This window comes from Pithys albifrons, chromosome 10 (assembly GCF_047495875.1).
Source record: "Pithys albifrons albifrons isolate INPA30051 chromosome 10, PitAlb_v1, whole genome shotgun sequence".
Classification (NCBI taxonomy): Eukaryota; Metazoa; Chordata; class Aves; order Passeriformes; family Thamnophilidae; genus Pithys; species Pithys albifrons.
Window position 1 is genome coordinate 34,152,527 of NC_092467.1, and position 12,663 is coordinate 34,165,189.

Here is a 12,663-nt window from a genome sequence, read left to right on the forward strand (position 1 = left end):
CTTGCTGGGGATGTCCACAGTCAATTAATATTAAAGACACTGTTGGCATGAGAGAATTACAATTTATTTCAGGAGTAGAATCAGTGCTATGGGAAAAAACCCCCTTCATCCTCAATGTAGCACTACCCCAGAGTAGCCTTAGGTGAGTTCACCCAGGCTTTGTCAGTAAGTGCTCTGCTCTGCTCCTCTGAAAGGCTTGAACTCAGAAAAGAAGGCAGTAAAAAACTGGAATCTGTATAGAGAAACTGCTGAGAGACTCTTTTGATAAAGTGGCTCTATAAAACAAACCAATAAGGAAACAATACTACTGCTACAATAAAAAGAGGAATAATTTAAATACTGAGCTATAAAGATGCACCTTTTCCTGATCTCTGTATCTCATTTTGTATTAGTCAAAATGTGCAGAAGGTTTTGGTGACTTCTGGGAACATGCATTAGGAACATCTAATAGAACAAGGACAAAGACTTTGCTTTTTCATATCATGCTGCCTCCTCCAGCACAGCTAAACTCCCACAGTGATTGCTTTTATATCAGGATATAATGTTGTTATATGGGAGCAATCATCCATGCAACTACTAAGATGACAAAACCTATCCAACATGTAAATACCCTCTTGGTACAATGACTGTACCAGGATGTATTGGAAAGCAGGTACTGACCAGGGAAAAATCTATCAGGGTAAAAACAATCAGGGTATAGTTCAGCTTCTAAACCATAATGATATATGTGTGTGTGTGTCTGTGTGTGTGTGCACAGGGGGGTGGGTTTTTTCTGTTTTCATTTGGTTTGTGCTTTAAGGTGTACTCACTTCATATGTCACTTACAGCTGTGAAACCCTTAAGTTAAAAAAATAGCAAAGTAAGCATTTACTCTTTTACTTGAAACAGCTGACCAAATGAGGTGTGATGCAAGACACATGAGCTTCAGTATTTATTCATTACTAGGATTAGCAGCACAGGTGGAACAACCAAAGTCAAATGATCAGCTTCCAATGCACTGTTTGCCTCTCCAATGCCGCTCATCTTTTCTCTTCTGCTGCTGCTAATTTCATTTTTTTTTGCCCACCCAAATAAGCCTACAGAAAATCAACAGTACTCTTGGGAAAACACCTCACAACTTTGCTTTCTGCCTGCAAATTGCACATTCCTTTATGTACACAGCACTTGTGGCCTTCTTCCCTTCCCCTCTCATGAAGAGTTTTCCCTGCTGAGCACACCTGTGACAATACAGTTTAAGGAAACTTAAAACAAATAACGGTGCACCAGTACATAAAAAAGTTACACATTTTCTTATTTTAGGATTAAGCCATTGCATTTGCAAGATAGCTACTCCATTTAAAAAATCACATAAGGAACATTTTATTTTTGTTTAATGTAAGTTAGCAGATCATCCAAGAAAGCTAATCATAAAAATATCATTTAAATAGGACACAAACTGTAATATGGTGAATGCAGGAATGACTAGAAGATTGTTTTACAACTTTCAGAAATAATCAGCAGAAATACTGGCATTCCTAGAATATAGGTACAGGCATCCAGCCAAAGTACAATTTTAAGACAAAAAGAATATGTATCTATATTATGCATAGTGAAATGCATAGAAAGGTTACCTCTCAACAGGCAGTTTGATCTTTGGTGTCTCTGCAGGAATTTGTGCAGGTGTCTGTGAGATGCTCAGACACAGCCCACAGACATGTTCAAACATGCCAGTGCAGTTCTCCTGTCATGACATTGGGTCAGAAAGAGTTGTCCCTGCTGCATGAGAGCCCCTAATATTAAACTCACACAGAGTTTAACAACTTTTTTAAGTTCCAGTGACCCAGAACCATTACAGCTGGGTATTATACTATAATTTGTTAAACTGCTTTGGACAATTGTCAGTGTTCTCACAAAACAACTCACTTGTGAGCTTAAAGATACCAATATGATGACACTGTTCCACTACTCACTATTTGTGTAAGAAATTGGAACTCCATAAACTATTTAAAAATTAAAAAAAAACAAAGAAAAAGACTCAGTAAATAAAAACAGACTACAAACCCCTTTTATTATTACCATTTACAGCAAATTAAGCATGGACCTTTCTCACAGGATGACTTTGATTCTTTTTCAAACTTAGATGCTTTCAGACTTCAAAATTAAAGTAATTGCCTGCAGAGGCCAGTCAAATCAACAGAAATGAGAACCTGGGACCCAATGAAATGAAAGTCAGTTCAAGACAGGAAACTGACTTGGTCAGATGTGTTGAAAATGATGGCAACCAGAAACTACATCATGAAGCTCTGAATAAAACAATCCCTTTCCTTCTCCAAGCCATCAGTACGTGTGTGGCTTTGCAAAGAATCATGTCAGTTCTTTGGAGAAAATGCACCAAAAGCAACATTCATCTGCAGTCAAACACGAAGACGTGTCCTGGCTGATACAATAGCAGAAACATTTTCATCCTGTATTTATGACCAAAAGTCTGTTTGATTGTAGAAGCTCATGATGTTATAATTTTCTTCTACAGCAAGAATGTCATGCAGACCACAGCCCTGCTGCTCAGCTGCCCTGGCCCAGAGTAACTGCAGCAGGATGGCAGCTCCTGGTCCCAGAGCAGCCTCTCCTTCCCTCTCCCTGTGCAGCCAACACGGTGCCAGCAAGGGCACCTCCCTGAGCAAGGGATGCAGAACAAAGGGGCTTCCCCAAACAAACCTATCAGCTGAAGAGGAGTACTGGCTGCATCCCAGCAAGTGCTGACATGGGTCACTGGGCCCAGGGCTGCAGGGGTGGCTTGCACAGTATGAGACACCCCTTGGATATCCAAAAAGAACAACCCATAAAAAAGCAGGTTCCCTTGAAAAGACTGGAGATCAGACTGCTGGTACATAAAAAAAAACCCCTCCATGCAGGCTTTTAATTCATCTGTATGTGGATTAAATTTCCTATAGCATGCAGCCAACATTAGATTGGAATGCAATATGAATGGCAGCAAAACCGTGTGAGATAAGAAACACATCAGTCTGAAAACACATTTAAGAGAAGTCAAGACAGTAATTTTGTCTGTAAGACCAACATTTTCTCAAGGACAATGTAACTAATAGCCGCAGTCGGCTCCAATAGACTGTGTGTGTTCAGAGACACTGATGTAGTTTAAAAAATAAAAATATCCCATTTTTATAAAAATAATGATGTACATATAAGACACATAGCAAAGGTCATCTGTGTTCCAGAATCCCCTTACAATAACTTCTTATTACAAATGTACCTTCCAGAGTTTGGGTACACTACATCAGATTCTGCAGGGCTATACATGATCAGTTGAACTTAAAAAATGTGCTTTAACAAACACGGTGTTTTACTGTTATTGTTGCTTTCTACCATGCTCAGAACTGAGTTTTACAGTGATGCTTTACTGAACAAAAAGCCTGCAGGTTTTGTTTGCCAAATTTGTGTCTGTTCAAATGTTAAAAAAGTCAACAACAAAAAGAAATAAATCTGCTTTCCTGATGATGTACTGTAGAACAGTGGTGTCTTTTATCTCTTCCAATCAGCTGTAGCGTTCTCACCTTTACCTCCTCCCACGCAGCATGGCCTCAGTCAGCTGAGCTGCTGACCTGTGATCAGGTAACACCAATATCCCTCTGAAGATCATTTTTCCAGTTCACCTTTCAGTGTTCACTTTGGACTGAAATGGTTCACATCCAACCTTCCAGGCTGAGCCATTCTTCCCTTTGCTTTGTCACAGCTTTGCTTTTGCAGCAGCTGCCAGTCCCTCCTAGAGCCAGCGCTGGGCCAGACACGTCCTGCTCAGCCACTGCCCCGGGTGTGGCTGCCTGGGCTGCACAAACCCCCCAGCGGCCTCACTGACAGCATTTAACCCCAAGAAACAGTATCCCATGGCACAAACCTCACATCTGCTCATTTTCCCTTAAATGATATATGCTGCAACTATGAATTTAAAGCTTCTGTGTGCACTTTATTTGCTATTCAGCCACTGAATCCCAAACACACAGCCATACTTCCAGCTTGCTTTGCTAATTCAAAAACTTTGTCTCAAAGTTTCATTGCAGTGATTGCCAAATGCCAGAAACAACTTCAGAAAAGCCTCCCCACATATGGAATTACTTACAAGGCATACCTTAAACTCAAGTTCAAATTTTGCCTTTGTCCAACTCCAAATAAGTACTCTTGTTCTACCTCTGCTGAAATCCATCCCCATCTCTGAAAAGCTTTTGTACAGGGTTTGGTGTTTTTATTTTTTATTGCATGTCTGCCAGAGAAATCCGGTGGGCCACTGGTCAGACAAGGACCTACCACACAAGCTCCTACAAGGAGCTACCTGCCAGAGCTCTGCTCCGAGTTCAGCACCTGCACCAGCTCTGCCACTGATGCTCCACCAACCCCCGACATGCAATAAAGGTTTTCTTCATCTCACACAAAAGTAGGAGAAAAATCTGACTTTTAGTGAGTCTCGTAACTCCAAAAGAGATTTATACCGAGAATCATGGTATCATTTTGGCCAATTTAAAATACACATCGTCTTGTATAAGACCTCAATTAAGGTTCAGATGAAAAAACCTATGGTTTACTATTACGTGGTTCAAACAATTTAATTTTAAAGTAAAAAATAACAAACAATCCTCGAGCCGTTGTAAATAAACCCCCAAATTCCCCTCCAACCCCGTAGCAGTGGTAGCGGTACCCGCCCCGCCGCCACCGCCTCTGCCCCGAGGCGCGGCCACTCCCGAACTGGCCCCGCCCGGCACATCCCCTCGGAGCCCGCCCGGCACATCCCCTCGGAGCCCGCCCGGCACGTCCCCTCAGAGCCCGCCCCGCCCGGCACGTCCCCTCAGAGCCCGCCCCGCCCGGCACATCCCCTCGGAGCCCGCCCCGCCCGGCACATCCCCTCGGAGCCCGCCCGGCACATCCCCTCGGAGCCCGCTCGGCACATCCCCTCGGAGCCCGCCCCGTCCCGCCCTGCACATCCCCTCGGAGCCCGCCCCGCCCCGCCCTGCACATCCCCTCGGAGCCCGCCCTGCACATCCCCTCGGAGCCCGCCCCGTCCCGCCCAACCCGGCACATCCCCTCGGAGCCCGCCCGGCACATCCTCTCAGAGCCCGCCCCGCCCCGCCCGGCACATCCCCTCGGAGCCCGCCCCGCCCGGCACATCCCCTCGGAGCCCGCCCCGCCCCGCCCGGCACATCCCCTCAGAGCCCGCCCGGCACATCCCCTCGGAGCCCGCCCCGCCCCGCCCAACCCGGCACATCCCCTCGGAGCCCGCCCCGCCCCGCCCGGCACATCCCCTCGGAGCCCGCCCCGCCCCGCCCGGCACATCCCCTCAGAGCCCGCCCGGCACGTCCCCTCAGAGCCCGCCCCGCCCCGCCCGCCACATCCCCTCAGAGCCCGCCCGGCACGTCCCCTCGGAGCCCGCCCGGCACGTCCCCTCAGAGCCCGCCCGGCACGTCCCCTCGGAGCCCGCCCGGCACGTCCCCTCGGAGCCCGCCCGGCACGTCCCCTCGGAGCCCGCCCCGCCCCGCCCGGCACGTCCCCTCGGAGCCCGCCCGGCACGTCCCCTCGGAGCCCGCCCCGCCCCGCCCGGCACGTCCCCTCAGAGCCCGCCCGGCACGTCCCCTCGGAGCCCGCCCGGCACGTCCCCTCGGAGCCCGCCCCGCCCCGCCCGGCACGTCCCCTCAGAGCCCGCCCAGCGCCGTGCAGATGCACTCCGGTTTATATCGAAATCTTTATTAGAACAATCCCCAAGAAATGTAAAACGGTCAAGTAACAATAAAATTAAGCACTTTTGTTATCAAAGATATTTAAACAATACCGATCTATTTCTGCATAGCAGAAGCAACAGGGTTTAGAGCTCGAACCATCGTGCTCATGTTAATTTGGTTTGGCAAGATAATATAACCTTAAGAATCACATTAGCGGGGAACAGTAACCTCCCTTTCATTTCTTAAAACTCAGCCATTTTTATGGTTTACTAATTATTTGGAACACATACATGTGGACATATTGTAGCATAGAGTTAACAGACAATTTTAATATTAGTAGCACTAGTGTTACTTGAACATGAAGAAACAGTTACCTTTCTAATTGTTTACAGTGCAGTACAAATCACATATTACCTCAAAAATCATTGCCTGTATCAAAAGTTTAAAAATTTGGAACAATTTATAAAACACTTCCATAACAGGAAATTGTCAGTCTTGAAATGGAAAATGAATTTTATGCTTAAAAACACGCAAATAGATGTATTACAGTAATACATATGTGTTAGCTTTATTCCTTCTGTTTTAAGTAGCAAGAGCCCAGGTCTCCCCCCAGTTCCACAAATACAACACACACGATCATTGTAACCAAAAGCAAAACAGGCCCTACTCAGAAGCCCACTACATCAGAAATTAAAGCTATTTTAAAAATCAACCATAAAAATGGAAGTCTTGCATTGTTTTTATTTGATTATTTGCAACACCACAATTGTCATGTTTTCTCCCAGACCACACTGTCAGCTTTCATGATCTGACAACAGCAATAGGGAAATTGTGTGTGCTGCATCATGCAGTCCAAACCCATCTGACACCCTTCCTACAATTAATTTTCTATCAGTTAATTTGAAATAAAGTGTTGGTTTTCCTACCTAACATTTTCTGTTTTGTGGTCTACATGGTATGAATAAATTTCACAATGTAACCCAGGTAAAGTAACAGCCAGTAAGGCACTTGGTCTGCAAGGACAGAGCTGTCCAGGCTGAGCAACTGCTCAAAAGGGAGACATACCACGTTACTCAAAACCAGTCATTTTCTTCTTCATAATCACTTCTCTGACAGTCCATTTGTGGAGGAACCCAAATCAGCCCAACATTGCATCTGCCAAAATATTTTCCCAGAATATGCAATAGTAAAATATTTCATTCAATAGTAACATTTAAAAGAACATCCTTTCAACACCCAAGAATCAGCTGCTGAATACTGTTTGGACCCTGCCCCCACCCCCAGCAGAAGAAATCATCCCATCCTGTTTGTTTTGTTTCTGTGGTTACTTTTGTTCGGTTTTTTGTTTGTTTTTTCTTCTTTTTTTTACGAAATTTGAAGGCTTGACCTAGAAACTTTGGTATAAAACATGTAAATGAAAGCCATACAGTAATAGTGTCAGGAGATACAACGACTCTAACCCAAACTAAACAAACACGAGCGTGTGGATTGATAACAGGGGTGTTTTCTACTGTCTGTTGGTTTCTACATTCTGCTTGTTTGTGATCTTGAGAAAAGGTCTTTCTGCACAGTCCCCTGCCTTCCCACAGCTCCTCTGTGCCAGGGAGAAGCACCTGCAGGACCCCGTGCCAGGGAGAAGCACCTGCAGGACCCTGTGCCAAGGAGAAGCACCTGCAGGACCCCGTGCCAGGGAGAAGCACCTGCAGGACCCCGTGCCAGGGAGAAGCACCTGCAGGACCCTGTGCCAAGGAGAAGCACCTGCAGGACCCCGTGCCAGGGAGAAGCACCTGCAGGACCCTGTGCCAGGGAGAAGCACCTGCAGGACCCCGTGCCAGGGAGAAGCACCTGCAGGACCCCGTGCCAGGGAGAAGCACCTGCAGGACCCCGTGCCAGGGAGAAGCACCTGCAGGACCCTGTGCCTGCCGGGTCTGGACTGGCCCCTCTGTCCCTGCAGGCACCGACCGCGCCCTGCCCAGTCTGGGCACTGGCACAGCCCGGGGGCTCCCGCGACAGATCTGACTGTCTCCTACTCTCTAAAGCAAAGAATGAAATTTTGACTTTTAACTAAATCAAGCAACAAAGCAAATGTCCAAATCCATAACTGTCAATACTATACCTCTTCTGTGGCACCAACCTGCAGACTCTGCCCACAGGATTAGTTAGGAACAGTTCTAATAAGATAGTCTTACAGTATCTTAGGCGATTCTTTCCCAAGTAAATACTTGCATTAATTTTGACTTATTAATTATTAGCAATTTATTTTTAAAAGCCAATTTTAATATTAAATAATTATTTCCTTATTGAATTTATTGATTACAAAAATCTACATGGTATTGCTTTGTATTTTCACAGTTCTCATAATTATTAAGAAAATGGCTTTTTACATTTTCTTCTCAGAAATGATGATCATTTACATTCTAAATACTTCCACAAAATAGTGAGAACAAATTTATACATATATATATATTTACTGTATATAAATAATGCAATTTAAAACTTTCACTTTTAGAAATTCGTTTAGTAAATGCATAGCTTTGTTACAAAAGTCTTCTAATCAAATAACTGTATACTATTTCTATTATGCTTTATTCCTAGTAAACTCTATGGTTACATTCATATGATAAAAAAGAAAGCCATATTCAGAAATACGTTTTTCCAGTTCAGCTCCCAGTAAGACACTCAAGTCCAGTAAAAATATAGATTACTTAAAGCAGCTTCTTTAGCTGCAAATTAATCACTTAATACTATTAAAAGAAAAAAGCTTTAGAACATGGACTGTAATCACAGCAGCAGCTTCTTTAATCACAGAATGGTGACATACCCTCAAAAGTTACTCACTTAGTTCTCTGAAAAGATCAGAATCTTGGGGGGGTTGTGTATTCCATGCCATGAACATAATGAGAAAGGACTGATGATGATGATGAAAAAAAAAGAGGCAGATTTTTCTCCCCAAAGACAGGGGTTCTCAGTCCTTTCTGAAAGTCAGGTTTACTCTGGGGTATCTCAGGAGCAGTTACCAAAAACTGAAGGTGCCCATGATCAGTAGTTATGTTTGAAACAGTATGCCTTTATTTTACATTATTTGAATCCTAAAGTGAACCCCTCACTTTTGCTTCAGGGAAAAGGGTTGCAGCACCCACCGGCTGACAAAGAATGCTCACAAGGACCCTCTCACCTGCACCTCAGGTCACAGGATTTCAAGATCTGCCCATGCCCACAACTCCAAGTGTGTGGGTGAGAGCCACTTTCACATCCCCATGACACCCCAGATCCACTGCAGGAAGGACAGTGTTCCTGCTTTTAGAGCAATTACAGCCATCACAAACTGGAATTGTAACTTAAGAGAGCAAAATCCCATTGGGATGGCAATGGTCAGTACCATTGGGATGGCAATGGTTTAGCTCAGGAACTTCCTTCAAATCATCCAGAAAATAATTTGCCTTTCTTTTTGTGACACCAATGGACACCTAGGGCTAGGAACGTATTTCCAGGTGCTGAAATCCTATCACAGAGTTGGCAAATGTATGGCACACACCACTCTTGGAAAGCAGACAGTACTGGAATAAATCAGCACAGTGGAATCTATGAAAGCTCAGGGTAGGTCTCATATGGATCGCCCCTGGTCCCCCAGGAGACTAATAATGAAAACCTGCACAGCTCAAGTAAGAGACTTGAGAAGCACTTCAGAGCTGGACTTTTTCCATCAGCAGAGCTGTTACGTAACCACAGTGGGAGGGTCAATAAACAACACAGAATGTTACATGTACTTTCCAACAACAGATGTATTAACGACTTCGTACTTTGCAGTAATGACTGGGCAAATTCAATAACCAAAAAGCAAACTAAATCTTTCAGATCATTTCTCAGTACCTAAATAATTAATCTTGTATCATGGGAAGACTTGAGTTCAATGTCCTAACACCTTTCTGTGTGAGCCACTGAGAGCCAGGAGATGTGCAGAAAGTACCCCCTGGCCCTCAGCACCTGCAGTGTTCCAGTGCCTTGGTCAAGAGCTGGGCATGGAACTCCTTGTGCACACACACATGGCAAAGACCTTCTTTCAAGGAAAAAACGACTGTATTTGGCTTTCCTTTCAGTGAAGCTCAACTTCCTTGCAATGTAGAACACAATCAGAGACTTGTCAGAGATAGGGGGATATTAACACATGTGCATCTCTCTTAGACATCAGCTAAAAATTATACATTCACCATCTTGTACCAGATGAAACCTCATTTGTGTGAACCACAAATCACTTCAACTGAAGTGGGCCCTTCTCTCAGTTATATCACCTTTTAAGTGCAACTCACAGAAAACTTCAATTTAAGCAACTAAAGTCTTTTCTGACTACCTTCTTTGGGGCCTGCAGGGTACCATCACGTCTTAAAAGATGCAGTTGTGGATGTGATTAAAATATCACTACATTTTTCAGTGTAGGGATTCATTAATGCATGTATAATCACAGTTTAAATAGCTGAGAACCAGCTTGTACAAAAAAATACAATCATAGCACCATATTTACAAATTTAGTACCATCTCCAGGTTAACTAGAGTCTCAAACTATCCTTTTTATGGCTAATTAGGTTATATGTTAGTGCTTTCAAAAATTGCCTGAATTTCTTTTACAAATATACACTTATAAAAAGAAACATTATCAAAACTGCTGTCATCTAAGGCAGCAACTTGTATTACAAAAGTTATTAAAACATCATTATAGACTTATAAAAGCTTCAAATTTACATTTTCCTTTTCATAGGCACTCTATAAACTAAAACGTGGCCTTGTTTTCACAGCTGTAAGTTTAAGCACTTAAACTAGTTAAATGTTATCATCGTTGCTCTTTTTTTTTTAGATATAAGCAAAAGGAAAAAAGAATCACCCATTAACCAGAAGCATCATTTACAGTTTTTACTTTTGCCTACTTTATACATGTTCTGCTTAAGAGCCACTTTTGCTGCCGAGGTTCAGTGGATGTTATCCCGCTGCCTTCTTGGGGCTCAGTTTCTTCTTCCCCAGGATCCGGTGCAGGCTCGCTGACATGAAGTAGGGTTTTGCTGTAGATCCATCATTTCTTTCCAGGTCTTCACCTGAATTTACACAGCAAAAGTGGTCAAAAAAGCAAATGGCAGCACAACCCCACACAGAGAGATACAAACAGAATTGAAGGAAGGAGAGAGTAAAAGACCTAACATTAAGAAAAATCTCATTCAAGACTATTTAGCTCTATTATTAATGATGTCCTTGACTAAGGACACTAAAATTTCTATTTTCTCAAATCACAAGAGGTTTTACATGAAGAAGAGACACAAACATCTAGCCATTTTCACATGAAAGCAATATATTCTTTTTATTCTCCAGATCTTTGGTTTGGCAGTACAGATGGAAGTTTTCAGAAACTCTCATTCTTCCACTGAAGCCTGGCATTCTGGATACCTCTTGCCAGCAAATTTGTCAGAAAGAGAGCCATGTATTTAAGCATTTTTTAAAACTGGACGCTTTTTTCTTCTTAAGGTAAAGTCCTGGGAAAACCTGCTGCCATGAGTGCACAATATTCTATACGATCTACTCTTCATTACTGAACGGAAGCAGGGGAAGCAGAACACAATATAAATTTTAAAAAATGAGGCAGACAATACTTTTTTTCCTACAGAAGGTCATGACAAAGTCACTTCTCAGGATTCAGCCCAGCTAGTGTCATTCATGCAGCAGTTACAGACCAGTGACCAATTACACATTGATGGGCAGTGAAGTCACTGCAACCCTGCAGAGGCTGATCTGCAGAGCCAAAGTAAGAGCACCAGCTGGAAGGAGTGGCTAAAGAGTTTACAGAGGGCAAATCTTAATATATCTTTGTGGCAGTATATACCCTGTGTCTTTTGAATAAATTAAAAAGAAAATCTTTTAAATTTTGAGTGCAACAATGAACTTGCTAGATGCCATTTCTTTCTAAATAACAAATAAAATAAATAAGTATAATTTCAATACTAATTTGAATATTCATACTACTAATACAAATAATAATAATTTATTTATAGTTCAGCTTATTTCTTGAGAGTGTTATTAGTGCTATGTCTGCCTGTTTGCATAGAACTAAAGTCCATAACTTCACATAAATAGGATGTAGCTCTCAATTTTCAGTTTTCTAACTCATTTTGTTCCTGTGAGTCTTTGGCAACCCATTTCTTCCAGAATCACAGCTAACCTTAGCTTTCAGGGAAGCATGGTTGAAGTGAGTGTTTAAAGAATCAATATTACTATGTTTATATCATGTCAGTAATCCATTGTGCATATGTATATATATATCTATATAAAGATCAAGCCTCTTACTATTTCAATATTCCCTTAATATTATCAAATTTTCCAGTTCCAAGAACAATTACTACCATGTAACTTCTACACTGACCTACTAGAACGAATTTCATTGTAGAAAAATCTAGCACATGCAAGGTATTATATATAAAGGACATCTCCTTCTTCTAATCATGCCCTAATTTAAGACCAACAGATTCCTTCTGTGATTTTAGTATTCTCTGACTGGATGCAGTGAACATCAGTCCCTTTGACTGCGACCATGACTGCTTGCCATTGGGGGTCCAAGGGACAGAAATTCAGGCATTTTACAGAATTCTTAAGGTGATTCAGCATAATACTTTGTTCAGGGTTATTAAGGTGAAAACAAAGCACTATCTACATACCAAAGAATATCTTTGCTATTATCAAGAAGTTTAAGGGAATCAATACTGTACAGGGCTCTTCAAAAATCACCCTAAACCAAACTAATTGAAATTTAAGGAACATCTGAAAGACAAAAGCCAGATACCCCCTGAACCATAAAATACCTTATGTTTTTAAAACTAATTAAATGTGAATACTAAACACTAAAGAATGCATCAAGTAGCCTATCTGAAAAGAAGCTGCTAATTTTTCACACAGTCTGCTAATACGTCCCCAGAACTCTGTAAGGAAG

The 12,663-nt window shown here is 42.7% G+C and overlaps 2 protein-coding genes across 2 annotated transcripts in view; one reads left to right on the plus strand and one right to left on the minus strand.

Moving 5' to 3' along the window:
• The first annotated feature begins 2,960 nt into the window (after positions 1 to 2,960).
• Positions 2,961 to 7,718, plus strand: LOC139676085 (proteoglycan 4-like). The gene is made up of 3 exons (XM_071564604.1): positions 2,961 to 2,980; positions 4,670 to 5,760; positions 7,654 to 7,718. The coding sequence occupies exons 1-3, from the start codon at positions 2,961 to 2,963 to the stop codon at positions 7,716 to 7,718; spliced, it is 1,176 nt and encodes a 391-aa protein (XP_071420705.1).
• Positions 5,704 to 12,663, minus strand: part of SLC44A5 (solute carrier family 44 member 5) — a 64,408-nt gene continuing 57,448 nt past the window's right edge. The window contains exon 22 of the mRNA XM_071565185.1: positions 5,704 to 10,783. Coding sequence (XP_071421286.1) covers positions 10,671 to 10,783 — 113 coding nt within the window. The 3' untranslated portion in view covers positions 5,704 to 10,670. The remainder of the gene's footprint in view (positions 10,784 to 12,663) is intronic.